General features: G+C 45.4%; 1 protein-coding gene across 8 annotated transcripts in view; it reads right to left on the bottom strand.

The window, feature by feature from the left end:
- Nucleotides 1-490: 490 nt before the first annotated feature.
- Nucleotides 491-14373, bottom strand: part of NCALD (neurocalcin delta) — a 447618-nt gene continuing 433735 nt past the window's right edge. For 4 of the 8 annotated variants that reach the window (XM_058444301.1, XM_058444297.1, XM_058444299.1 and 1 more), the window contains 2 exons: nucleotides 6538-6643; nucleotides 491-2916 (listed from right to left, as the gene is read on the bottom strand). In XM_058444301.1, the coding sequence (XP_058300284.1) occupies nucleotides 2816-2916; nucleotides 6538-6643 (207 nt within the window). In that variant the 3' untranslated portion in view covers nucleotides 491-2815. Of the gene's footprint in view, nucleotides 3164-6537; nucleotides 6644-14373 lie in introns of all 8 variants that reach the window. The other 4 variants (XM_032760151.2, XM_032760154.2, XM_032760150.2 and 1 more) reach the window with 1 other exon arrangement.

Here is a 14373-nt window from a genome sequence, read left to right on the forward strand (position 1 = left end):
TTTTTATTCTTCCTAACTTTTGGACTCTAGTTTGAGGAAGGGGAGGAGATGGGAAGAAAGTGGAGACCATGGAAGGAGGGATGTAAGGAAGCCCATATGCAAACCAAGGATGCCTTCGGATAGAACTTTGGGGTCAGCAGTCTCTCTCATCCTCCACTCACAAACCTTGGTTCCTTGTGTCGCTCTAGGCAGGAAGAATATCCAGGAGGCCAGTATCAGAAGCTAGAGCCTCAGTAAGGCACAGATTCAGCTGGGGCAGCAGTTTAGGCATGAAAATCTCATGTTCCAGACAATCACGTTAAACCAAAAATATGCTTTAATGCCAGGCGAGAGCTACACAGTCAACTGATATACGGGCCACTCCATAGGCTATAATCTATAAATTATATATTATTAAATCCACTGTGGGCATACCGATGGGATGGGACAGCACCTCCAGCCCCCCTCCCACTCTGAACGATGTATGAACGGTCGAGCACTCTGTAGAATCTTTCAGGTCGTAAGCCACTTTATTCCAGTCCCTTGAACATCACAGGCTGGTTTTATTTGGGACAGAACAGGTTTTATTTCCAAAGGTCCCAGAACACAGCAATGACAATGAACAGCCCAGCAGAGGAGTGACATAAATCTTGAGGCATGCAGCCTTCTGGGTGCTGTGGCGTCCCTTGGCCAAACTTGAGTGCATTGGATTCGACATACAAAGACCTTCCTGGGAAGGAGAAGGAGAAAAACAACCTCTGAGAAAATACAGACAGGGTCAGTGGCAGGCCAGGACAGGGACTGTTTCCATACATTCTGGAAGTGTCAGCGTTCATCAGCCTGCATGTGGCTCACTTTTCTTTCTGGAATAGCTGGAGACCTCTACTCCTCACTCCAGCTCTAGGTTCCAAGGAACAGAGTGGGACTGGCTCAGCCAGACGTCATGACCAAGGGCAGAGCCCAGGCAGGTTTCTCAAAACATTAACTGATTCCACCTACCAAAGGAGAATTAAAGGAAGGAATTAGGACTTCGATTCAGAGCAGGGAAAAGTGGGATGCAGCTCCTGAGCACTGCCAATAGGGCACGCTGGGTCTCCTCACCCAGTCTGCCTTCTGTGTCTTAGGTTAATTTGCTATTTTTCAAACACAGATTTTAACACTTGGCCATGGAGGAATTTGGCAAGTCTTGGTACAGAACCACTGTGAGGAACTGACCCCAAGGGGAAGACTAGGATTATTTTTACATAGTCCAGGTCTCAAAATTTCACCTTACAGATTTGGTTCTTTTTGGTCTACCATACAAATTTGGATTTCTGCTACCAATTACAGCAGACTCAAGTCATATATAAAAACCTGGAGGTTAGCATGTCTAGCCACATTTTTCTCCTGGTTATGATGTCTCTCTTTCTGTGGTTCCTGTTCTTTGGCAAGTGGCTTGGCGGCAAATATACCCACTAGGGACCTCTCTGCCTTCTCTTAGGGGCAAATTCCCCATCAACAACCTTGAGTATTTGGGCCTCCCTTTGCCAACTACTTGCAGAGTATGACTTACCTGTAACCAGCAAATTTTTACTCTTAGCTTTCAATTCAAATCAGTGTGTCTGAGGTCACCAGACCAAACAGCAACCCAGACTTGTGCTGGCACTTCTGGAAATAGAAGTCTGCATTCAAAGAGCACAGCAATGGAAAATACTTTTGGATTCTCCGTCGGGGGGCCTTGGAAAGCACAGATACACTTGCCCATGTCTTTATGATGAATTTGATGACTGCCCAACCTCTTTGATTCTTTAACGGGGGCAGGGAAACTGAATATTCCAGACCTGGCTCCCTAACCATGCACATCGATTAAACCACTGGGAAGTTCCAAGAATGTATGCGATTTTTTTTTGAGTCTGCAGAGTATTGATCTGCTCAGAAAAGCACCATGCCGCCAGTCTAATGCTGTCAATGGGCTGCTGGGCCTGAGAGGCAAATCACCCCACTGGTCCCCTGTCATACATGTTAACATTCCTGTGCTCCACCTGTCCCGTCCCACTACCACCTGCTCTGCATCTGCCCTCTAGGCATGGCCACCCTGGAAACGCATTCAAAATTAAAGTTGGGCCCTAGTCAGGGTTACTTTGTATTTTTATGGAATATATAAAATATACTTGTTGATTGGTACATTTGTGCAAAGACAGATATGACTTCAAAACAAGACAGACATTCATTATAGTTGTCTTACTTCACAATAAGCTACTAAAAACAGTCTTCTGGAATAAGATTGTATTAGTGCTCACTAAACATGCATTTCATTTAAACAAGGCAAAACACTTAATTTGGTCTGCATTACCCAATATGTTATATACAGCCGTCGTTTTATTTTATCACAATAGGCAACAAGATGGGTCTGGTTTTGGAATATGTTACCATTTGTGTTTAATTTCCAAAGACACGCATATTAGCTCAACTAGTGTAAACCTGTGAAAAAATAGCTGAGCCATCTTATTCCTCTCCTCTATTAATTTACCTTGAAATGTTCACAGCTTAGAAACTACAGCCTGCTGGGGAAGAGGGGGGAGTGGGCCCCCATGGGGAAATGTCCCAGCTCCCTGGAATAGCCTCACCCCAGAGGGTAACTTGTTCTTGGGGAATCCAGCATCCGGTGCCATCCATCACCCCTATGGCATGTGTGACAACAGACCCAGGTGGGGAGTTTTATCTTTCAAACAAAAGCCCCTTGAAGCTTGCAATAGAATCACAGGACTGGATGGGTTTCCCTTCTTTTGCCCCCACCCCCGAGTCTTAGGTTTTAGAACAGAGACATTAGAATCAAAAGAAAAAATAATAGTAACGATTAAAAATCGTCAAACAATGAACACCACGAAGTCTGTCCATGCTCTCCACAAGCACACTGGGGCTCTGGGCATTCCCACGAAGCATCCACGAGAAAAGAAGCTGAAGGCGTCACGGAGGAAGGCGCATCAGACCGCACAGGGGACGGCATCACCATTGATATTGTTTGGCAAAAAAAAAAAAAAAATGTTAAAAAGAAGAATCAAAAGGGAACACAAGCAGCTCTACAATTCGATTGGTGGGTGCAGGGCTCAGAACTGGCCAGCACTGCTCGGGTCGCACTGCAGGAGGCGCACGATGGACGGGTCGCTTTTGGCTCCTCGGATGAACTCTTCCAGGGAGAGTTTTCCTAGGAAGCAAGAGGATGGGTGAGTGGTGGCTGGTGGCAGCTGCATGAGCTTACACCCTTCCCACTACTGCGTGCTGGGCAGTGTCGGTTCACTTTCTGCCTGCAGCCTCACTGCCACTGTGACACACAGCACTCACCTGTCCCGGGGAAGAGCCCAGCGGAATCTCCAGGAACACTGCTGCCTCGTTCACCATGGCATTGCCAGCACTTAGGACAGTACATGTGGCAATCAAACACCGCTGCCTAAGAGCCCACTGTGTGCCCGGCCCTGGGCCCGGGGCTGGGGAGAGGGTGGCGGATGATGCTGACTTGATCCCTGACCTCCTGGCTCCAGACACCCTGGAGAGGCTCACTCAGCATTTGTAAAATAAGTGGCCTTCCTGCCTTTATGAGAACGAGCTGGGCCCTGGCAGCACCCCGTTGGTTCCCATAATGTTCTCTGGAGCCTTCTGAGCCCCTTCGTGTTCTTCAGGCCACTCTGTGTTCTTAGGTTTGCTGCAAGAGCCCATCCTATCTTGGGGAAGAAGCCACGGACATAAGTGTTCATACACCACGGGAAGACAGCTGTGCCTCCATCTGAGGTCAGGGGAAGAGCAGGGTATGTTCACGGCAGAGGGTAACCCATGGGTTTCTGCCTCTCAGTTAGGGTGCTCTCCTGCTACCCTGATGTGCTGGAGGAGGGAGGCTCAGCAGCCTGGGCTCCCACTCTGATCCCAGTGACCTTTCCTTTCTGCTTACACTGAAGCACATACAGAATTCTCTTTCGGGAAGGCCCTTCTGTCACTTGTGGAGAGGAGGGGAGGGGGTGGGGTAGGAGTTGGGGGACTGCAAGGCTTTCCCCATTCCTGGTGTTTCCAGAAGGACCCTTCCTCTTTGTCTACCCCGCCCCTGGGAGTGAAGTGACACGCTCGATTGGTAAATTTGGGAGGCATTGCCAGGCACCTTCACCCAGCTTTGCCCTCCCTTTTTCTCTTGAAAGGAGCTGCCCCAGAGAGGATTTATTTCCATCTGCTCCTCCAAGGGCAGCACCCGGCCTGGCCGGCTCTGCACGCCTGTGGATTTTTCAGCATGCCCTTGGACTCTCACGCTAAGCCATAGCCTCCAGTGTCTCTCTATCTTTTGACCTCTGTCCTCTTTTATTTTTCAACTTACTCCAAACCCGACAGGAGGGGGCCTCCACCAACAGAAACACCAACAAACATATCTTCTCCTCAGCCACAACTCCCTCCCCGCCAGAACCTAGTTCTTGTTTAATGAAACCCGCTTTGTCTCCATGAAGGAAAAAGATAGGGACATATTTATTAATTTATTTTTAATTTGTAGAGCTGATCCCCTCCAAGCTTTGTGTTCTGGCCATTTTTTATGAGCCCTGCCCTGCCCACATAGTAGTTACAATGGTGATGACTTCCTCCAGCTTGGCAAAGCATGAGGGAAGGGAGACAGGCGTGGTCTCCGAACACTTTGCAATCTCTCAGATGTCGGCTCTGGGAGGCACCAGCTGGAGGTAGCAGGGGCAGACCTGGAGCTCGGCATGACGTCTGGCTTTCTTCAGTTAACTGTCTGCATGATTCAGAGTTGGCTCCTAGGAGAACTTGCCTGTGGGCCCAGATTTTTCTCTTCAAATCGGAGGCCAGAAGTTAGATTCCAAGAGCATCAGGCAAGCTAAATCTAAGGGTAGGAGACTCTAGGTGAGGACTGCTGTGCTCTCGGCAGGGAGGGGTGCAGGTGGCCTCAATCCTGGGGTCCAGCAGCCAAGCACTGAGCTGAAGTACCCAGTCTCCTGGTTGGGCTAAGATTCCTCTGACAGCTGTGAACTTACAGCCCCTCTTCCTCCTTCCTTCTACAGGTCCCACCCCCCTCCCCCAACCCTAACCTTTGAAAATTTAATTTAATTTTAAACATGAGGTTTTCCCTTAGAAAGGCACAGGTCTTTAGCAGTGAGTTGTGCTCTGAGAATGCTAACTCAACCAGGGGTCTGCGATCCCATAGCGGCAGAGTCCCAGTGGAAAGACCCTAATTCATTGCCTATGATCAACACATAGTTAGGGCTTTAGGGCCTTATCCTGTGACATCTGGTCTTCTCCCATCCTTCAGCCCTATCCTAAAGAGCTGTCTGGACCTAGAGCACAGCACAAACCCATTGTGCTCCCTTGAGTACCAGTAAAACCTGCAGTTTAACATCAGCAAGTTAATTAACTATTAAAATAATCCCGTGCTTGTTTAGTCACAACTATTCATTGTGAATCAAAGCAAATAAGGGGACATAGGATGTTTCCAAATGGAATGGCACCTTTGTGGAGGAAACAAAGCAAGCAGATTGGCCCGTACCACACAAACTCAGATTCTCAGGCAGCTGTACCTGGGCGGGGGATAAAAGGAGACAGAGGCTCTCTGTACTGCCAAGCCTTCTGTTGTTCTATAGATCAGCTAGGTGGGGAACCGAAGTGCCTGTGCACATGGTTGACAAGAATTGCCGGGGCCTCTGAACAGATCGGGTGAGCTGAAAATAACAGCAAGAGCTACAGAGCAGGGCCCTGAGCTGAGCACTTTAAACTCAAGTGTAACATTTAAATAGGGTTGCCAGATCTGGCAAGTTAAATACAGGATGCCCCGATAACTTTGAATTTCAGATAAACAGCAAGTGACTTTTTTAGTCTGGCGTACTAATCCTAACAATTGTTTGCTGTTTATCTGAAATTCCAGAATAATTGGGCCTTCTGTATTCTATCTGGCAATTTAAGATCTAAAATCCTTCTGTTCTTAAGTTGGAAATGCAACCTTCTTTTTCACTTTGTTGGGTTTGAATTGTGGGTGGCACCATCAGGGTGGGAACCTGCTGGGCACCTTACTCCCTCACCACTACCCTGGGTACCCTACTGACTGTAGGAGCCCACTGTCTCTGGGAAACACATCTCAGTGCATGCACAGGAGACCCCAACAAAATCCCTTTGGCAGGCTGGAGTGAAAGCTGTCAGCATCTGGGTAGAATCACAGAATAACAACCCTCTCCCCATTTTGATGAACTGGACCGCAGGGACCCAGCCTGCTGTAGCCTAGGCCTGTCCTGAGGATGGGTCTGTGCTAACAATGGTTTCTTGGTTCCTTTCATTCTTGCCCCACAAGATCCATTCTGTTCTCTTGGAGGTAGAAGTTGACCTACAAGGAGGATAGAAAAAACTAGAAATAAGGCATTTCCCCCAATTCTGGGCTCAGCTCTCCTCTGGCCACCTGGTCCTCTCCCCTCCTACCCACCCGGGAGGCTTGGAGGATGAGCCGCTCACAGGAAGGGCCCCAAGTGGCACTTCCCAGTCTGGACTCCCCAGTCCTTCCAGCAGCCCCCATCTGAGTAAAGTAGTGCAGCCCCCGCCTCCTACCGTCTCTATTGGTGTCCATCTGGCGGAAGATCTTTTCTGTTCTTTTCTCTGGGGTTGACTCATCTTCAGGCATTTTCATTACGGAGGAAACCATCTTATAGATTGCCTGGGGAGAGAGGCGACATGGTGGTAAGACAGAGAAACGGCAGGCACACAATAGGCCTATCATTAAACCTCCCAAATGCGGGTTGAAGGGAATGTCCCCATCCGCATTGGACCTAGTCCTACCCCTATTGATTGGTATAAGATGTGGAGGCACAGGTAGAAGAAGCCGGGCCCGCAAAGCTTGTTCTGCTCCAGTGAGGACCTTCAGGAGGGACAACCAGCAGGAAGACCCAGTAGACCCCTGTGTCTCCAATGCTTTTTGTTTGTTTTTTGAGGCAGGGTCTGATTCTGTCACCCAGACTGGAGTGTAGTGGCACGCTTATGGCTCACTGCAGGCTACATTTCACAGGCTCAAGCAATCCTCCCACCTCAGCCTCCTGAGCAGCTGAGACTAGAGGTACTCCCCACCACAAAGGGCTTTTTTTTGTATAGACAAGGTCTCATTATGTTGCCTGAGCTGGTCTCGAACTCCTGGGCTCAAGCTTCTCCTACCTCGGCCTCCCGAAGTGCTGGGATTACAGACATGTGCCACCTCTCCTAGCCGTCTCCATTGTTCATGTGCATACAAATCCTCTGGGAATCTTGTTAAAATGCAGAATCTGATTGGGTAGTGTGGGGCGAAGGGGTGGGGCTGAGAGTCTGTATTTTTAATGAGCTCCGGTGTGATGCTGATGATGCTGTTCTGAACACCCTGCTTTGAGAAGCAAGGTCCCCACTTTGAGGAGCAAGGCTGCAGATGACATTCCTCAGGCTAGAGAGGCAAGTGGATGCCTCTCATGGACCCTTGAGAGTCCACAATGACCCCTCAAGGATGACAGACATGTGACACTCTGTAAGTGCGTGCCACATGTTCCCCCAGGCAGGCTTCCAGTCCATTCCAGCGCTTTTCTCCCTGTGTGTGACAATGGTCTCACGTTCCTTCTCAGCAAGCTGCCAGGTAGTCCTGAGATGGAAACCACCTGCCATCAGAGCTCTGAATTATTATGCAACCTCAGGAGCCAAACTGGGTACAGCTATGAGATCTGATGGGCGAAAGAGGATTCTGTGGAGTTTTGTAAGCACTACTGAAACTATCACCCCCCTGCCTGTGACCTCCACATGGGACTCAGTAAGGGACCAAAGGCCTCTGTGGTCAAAGGTAGTTTTTATTTGGGAAGAGGAATGAAAAGTCATTGTTTTTATCCCCAGATCATGATTTTGCTAATCAGAGTCACTTTGGGCATCTTGGCACCGGGGATAAGTTTTAGAAAGAATAGATTTTGCCAGGGAGTATGCAGAAAATTTCAGCAAGTTCTGGAGCTGTAGGGGCAGCAAGGCAGGTGGAGAGGACAGAGAAAGGAAAGCAGCTGAGGGGAGTCGCCTCCAAATGGGAAAGGTAAGAGCAGAAAAAGACACTGAAGGTTCAACTGAGCTGCTTTACAGTCTTGCTCAGGACCAACCCTGCCAGAAGTTCCTAACATGTTCTGGATAAAGTAGGGTTAAGTACTCTAATCTCAGTCAAAATAAGAATGAAAACAGACTCACCCAGGGTGCTGGCCCTTAGGCTGATCCTGTCCCTCAGGGACGCCTCTGGACAGGCTCCCTGAGTCTGTCTCAAACCCACCCAACGTGCTTACTGAACTCCATAGCTGACTCTGCAGCGACTTGGTCTGGGAGGTAAAGCGCAAAGTTAGGGCGCTGTCTAGGATTATGGGTGTCCCTGGGGTAAGCTGAGCCATTTCATTCCCAAGAAATGCTCACTGAAGTGTGCTCTGGAGACAAGAGGGGAGCCATCGTCTGCCCTCCTCCTCATGGTCCCCTGCCTGCTGTCATCCCAGCCCAGGTCTACTCCACCAACTGTGCTGGGGCTGTAGTGCCATGTGCCTCACTGTCAGGGACACCTAAGTTCTTGGGGGAGCCAGGAAAGGCCAGAGAGATGGAGCTGTTTTTTGCAAATGGGAGAAGAGAGGCCCTGAGATTTAACAGGCCCAGGTGAATATTTTGTAACAGTAGACAGCAGGTGTCTTTTCACACCAGCAAAAGTCTTGAGGTCTAGCAACCTCTCCCCAGCTTGCTTTGCTCCCACAGTGGAAGCTTTTCGTAAATCTTGACCTAGTCAAAATGGAATCGGCACCAACTGTGAAAACATCCACACCCCTCACATACATTTCAAGCTCATATGATCTAAATATTTGGTGAATTCATAAGCCCAGGAATCTTAGGACAACACTAACACAACATCTAGAAATTGGCGTCCTTGCAGATCACATTAGTACAACCTCTTTAAAGGAGAGCACTTGGAGCTGTTTCAGGAGTCGCAGAGGTGTTGCGGGGAAGAGCACTTATAGACAAGGGATAAGTTTATTTTTGCCAGAAGTTTTAAGGGGGCTGTGTATTTATTCATTATCAATCTTTGGGGCTGGATTGTTCCTTCTCCAAGTCTGTTCTGGCCTCAGTAAGTTTGTCTCACGTGGTCCTTCTAGATGCCACTGGCTTTGTGCCTGGACTGGCCATAGGAGGTGTCTCCCAGCTCAGATGCTCCACAAAGGCTGTTGTCAAGAGTCTGACAGTATGATACGCTCCTTGGTGTCCTGGACCAGCAGCTTTGTTTATATTCTTCTCTCACCTGAATGCTCACCTACCCCATCTCCCCTCCTCCTTGGACTCTTACCCATGTGTTAAGAGCAGATCGAAATGTTACCCTCCTCCAGGAAGCCTTCCATCATCTTCCCTTCTTCTATTGCTATGTGCAATCTCCCTCCCTCTGTACTAGCAAAGGGCTCCATCCCAACCTTTCTTGTATCACTTCCTTCCACTTACCTTGAATGCATACCCAGGATGTTCTCCTTTTAGATGTGAGGGTAGCAGTCACATCTGGCTATTTTTTGAATCCCTGATAGTACCTAACATAGGGTCTTGAACACAGTCAACCTCACTTAGTTTAAAGAATTTATTCAGGAATAACTGTCCCCCAGTTGCCCTCTCATTCTTTCCCCTCTCTCACCTTTCTTCTGCACTGCTCCAATTTATAAAGTTCCCCTTTATCCTTTTATATGTTTTTGTTCAGTTTCCTCTTTTCTTTTTCTCCTCTCTCTCTTCACATAATTAAACATATTCATGTGAAACCCCTTAAAGATTTTTAATCTGTCAAAAGATTTGAGCTTTTCCCTTAGAAACCATGCAAACCCACCCACCACTGCAGATGATCTCAGAGGTTTGGGTATTTAGAAGCTGATCCATAGACCCCAGGTCATGGAAATCCCTGCTCTTAGGTGACTGCCTCTTCATCCATCCACTCACTCAGTCATTCATCAAATATGTATAAGCAACTACTGTGTACCAGGTATTGACATTGACCTAATCCTTTCCCTCATGGTTTTTGCTGTGAAATAAGGCAGACATTAGTAAAATAAAGAAATACATGTAAAACCATTGTTGAGACAAGTGCTAGAAAGAAGAGTGCATGGCTTCTGTGATGATACAGTGGGAGAATTAGGTTTTGCCAGGAGGGTTACGGTAGGCTTCTCTGAGGACTGATGATTGCACAAAGATGTGAAGAAAGCATAGGGCTTAAATAAATCAGGCGCAAGCGAAACACCATGTGGAAACCCAGAGTGGGAGCATGGCAAGGAGGTCAACAGAGTATGGGGCGTTCGGTACATGATGTGGCTCTAGAGCAAGCAGGGAAAGACCACTGAGGCCTTACAGTGTTTAGGGATCTGTATTTCTCCAATGAGCAACAAAAGATGGAAGTAACATTAAATTTGATTTTCCTATTCACATTCACTTCCCAAATTTACCTCTCCTCCCTTCCTTATTTGCAGTCAGTGGTGTTCAGAGAATTGAAAACTAGTCATTTGCAACATACCAGAATCTCTGGGAGACAGCTAAAGCAGTGTTAAGAGGGAAATTTATAGCACTAAATGCTCACATCAGAAAGCTAAAAGGATCTCAAATCGCCACTCTAACATCACAATTAAAAGAGCTAGGGAAGCAAGAGCAAACAAATCCAAAAGCTAGCAGAAGACAAGAAATAACTAAGATTAGAGCAGAACTGAAGGAAACAGAGACACAAAAACCCTTCAAAAATCAATGAATCCAGGAGCTGTTTTTTGAAAAAATTAACAAAATAGACCACTAGCTAGACTAATAAAGAAGAGAGAAGAATCAAATAGACACAATAAAAAATGATAAAGGGTATATCACCACTGACACCACAGAAATATAAACTACCATCAGAGAATACCATAAATATCTCTATGCAAATAAACGGGAAAATCTAGAAGAAATGTATAAATTCCTGGACACATACACCCTCCCAAGACTAAACCAGAAAGAAGTTAAATCCCTGAATAGACCAATAACAAGTTCTGAAATTGAGGCAGTAATTAATAGCCTACCAATCAAAAAAAGCCCAGGACCAGATGGATTCACAGCCAAATTCTACCAGAGATACAAAGGGGAGCTGGTACAATTCCTTCTGAAACTATCCCAAACAATTGAAAAGGAAGGACTGCTCCCTAATTCATTTTATGAGGCTAGTATCATTTTGATACCAATACCTGGCAGAGACACAACAAAAAAAGAAAACTTCAGGCCAATATCCTTGAAGAACATCGATGGAAAAATCCTCAATAAAATACTGACAAGCCAAATCCAGCAGCACATCAAAAAGCTTATCCACCATGATCAAGTTGGCTTCATCCCTGGGATGAAGGCTAGTTCAACATATGCAAATCAATAAACATAATCCATCATATAAACAGAAACATGTAAATGACAAAAAACACATTATCATCTCAATAGATCAGAAAAGGCCTTTGATAAAGGCCTTCATGTTAAAAACTCTCAATAAACTAGGTATTGATGGATAATAAGAGCTATTTATGACAAACCCACAGCCAATATCATACTGAATGGGCAAAAGCTGGAGGCATTCCCTTTGAAAACTGGCACAAAACAAGCATGCCTTGTCTCACCATTCCTATTCAACATAGTTGGAAGTTCTGGCCAGGGCAATCGGGCAAGAGAAAGAAATAAAGCGTATTCAAATAAGAAGAAAGGAAGTCAAATTTTCTCTGTTTGCAGATGACATGATTCTATATTTAGAAAACCCCATCGTCTCAGCCCCAAAACTCCTTAAGCTGATAAGCAACTTCAGCAAAGTCTCAGGATACAAAATCAATGTGGAAAAATCACAAGCATTCCTATACACCAACAATAGACAAGCAGAGATCCAAATAATAAATGAACTCCCATTCACAATTGCTACAAAGAGAATAAAATACTCAGGAACACAGCTAACAAGGGAGGTGAAAGATTTCTTCAAGGAGAATTACAAACCACTGCTCAAGTAAATAAGAAAGAACATAAACAAATGGAGAAACACTCCATCCTCATGGATAGGAAGAATCAATATCGTGAAAATGGCCATGCTGCCCAAAGTAATTTAAAGATTCAATGTTATTCCCATCAAACTACCATTGACATTCTTCACAGAACCAGAAAAAAAAAATTTAATTTCATATGGAACCAAAGAAGAGCCTGTATAGCCAAGACAATCCTAAGCGAAAAGAACAAAGCTGGAGGCATCACATTACCTGACTTCAAACAATATTATAAGGCTACAGTAACCAAAAGAGCATGGTACTGGTACCAAAACAGATATATAGACGAATGGAAGAGAACAGAGACCTCAGAAATAACACCACACATCTACAACCATCTGATCTTTGACAAACCTGACAAAACAAGTAATGGGGAAAGGATTCCCTATTTAATAAATGGTGCTGGAAAACTGGCTAGCTATATGCAGAAAACTGAAACTGCACCCCTTCCTTACACCTTATACAAAAATTAACTCAAGATAGATTAAAGACTTAAATGTAAAACCCAAAACCATAAAAACCCTAGAAGAAAACCTAGGCAATACCATTCAGGACACAGGCATGGGCAAAGACTTCATGATGAAAACGCCAAAAGCAAAAAAAGCCAAAATTGACAAATGGGACCTAATTAAACCAAAGAGCTTCTGCACAGCAAAAGAAACTATCATCAGAGTGAACAGGCAACCTACAGAATGGGAGAAAATTTTTTTCAATCTACCCATCTGACAAAGGTCTAATATTCAGAATCTACAAGGAACTTAAACAACTTTACAAGAAAAAAAAAAAAACATCAAAAGTGGGCAAAGGATATGAACAGACACTTCTCAAAAGAAGACATTTATGCAGCCTACAAACATATGAAAAAACATATGATCATTAGAGAAATGCAAATAAAAACCACAATGAGATACCATCTCATGCCAGTCACAATGGTGATTATTAAAAAGTCAAGAAACGATAGATGCTGGTGAGGCTGTGGAGAAATAGGAATGCTTTTATACTGTTGGTGGGAACATAAATTAGTTCAACCATTGTGGAAGACAGTGTGGATTCCTCAAGGATCTAGAACCAAAAATACCATTTGACCCAGCAATCCCATTACTGGGTATATACCCAAAGGAATATAAATCATTCTACTATAAAGACACATGCACATGTATGTTTATTGCAGCACTATTTACAATAGCAAAGATACGTAATCAACCCAAATTCCCATCGATGATAGGCTGGATAAAGAAAATATGGCACATATACACCATGGAATACTATGCAGCTATAAAAAGGAATGAGATCATGTCCTTTGCAGGGACATGGATGAAGCTGGAAGCCATCATCCTCAGCAAATTAACACAGGAACAGAAAACCAAACACCACATATTCTCACTCATAAGTGGGAGCTGAACAATGGGTCAAGGGGAGGGAGAGCATTAGGACAAATATCTAATGCATGCGGGGCTTAAAACCTAGATGATGGGTTGATAGGTGCAGCAAACCACCATGGCACATGTGTACCTTTGTAACAAACCAACACATTCTGCACATGTATCCAAGAACCTAAAGTAAAATTTTAAAAAAAGAAAACTAGTCATTTGTAAATTATTTAATAATTATGTATTGTCTACTATGAGCTAAGCGGTGGAATACAATTGTCAACAAGACTGATATGCTCTCTATTTATTTATTTATTTATTTATTGAGATAAGGTCTCATTCTGTTGCCCAAGCTGGAGTGCAGTGATGCTATCATGGCTCACGGCAGCCTTGACCTTGTGGTCTCAGATAATCCTCCTGTTCCAGCCTCCTGAGTTGCTGGGACCAAAGGCATGCACCACCACACCCAGTTAATTTTTAAAAACATATTTGTAGAGATGAGGTTTCCCTATGTTGCCCAAGCTGGTCTTGAACTCCTGGGCTTCCTGCCTCAGTCTCCCAAAGTGCTGGAAATACAGGCGTGAGCCACCGTGCCTGGCCGCTGTCTCTTATTTCCTGTCTCACAATCTTCTGGCACAGGACTTGGGAGGTCTCATATGGGGCACCAAAAGCACCTTATTTTTCAATGATCCCCATTTAGATGGGTATAGTCATCCCAGTAATGCCTTGATAGCTGTTATGAAAGCCCTGGCCTAGGCTACCTCTGGGTCCCCTGGTGGCAAGTAAAACCCATTGGTCTAGAGCACTCTTTGGAACTTTCAGCCTCTAAGGTTGCGGCCCACGAAATTCTTCTTCTTGGGATGCTGATGCAAAATGCAACTTTGTAATAATCTAGGGGTTATTCCCTTAACACCCTTGAAGAAATGAATGAATGCTCAGGCAAACACATGAATGTATGTGAAGCTCTCACACTCAACGGAAAGTCTTCCAGAGTC

Source organism: Hylobates moloch, unplaced genomic scaffold (assembly GCF_009828535.3).
Source record: "Hylobates moloch isolate HMO894 unplaced genomic scaffold, HMol_V3 SCAFFOLD_9, whole genome shotgun sequence".
NCBI lineage: Eukaryota > Metazoa > Chordata > Mammalia > Primates > Hylobatidae > Hylobates > Hylobates moloch.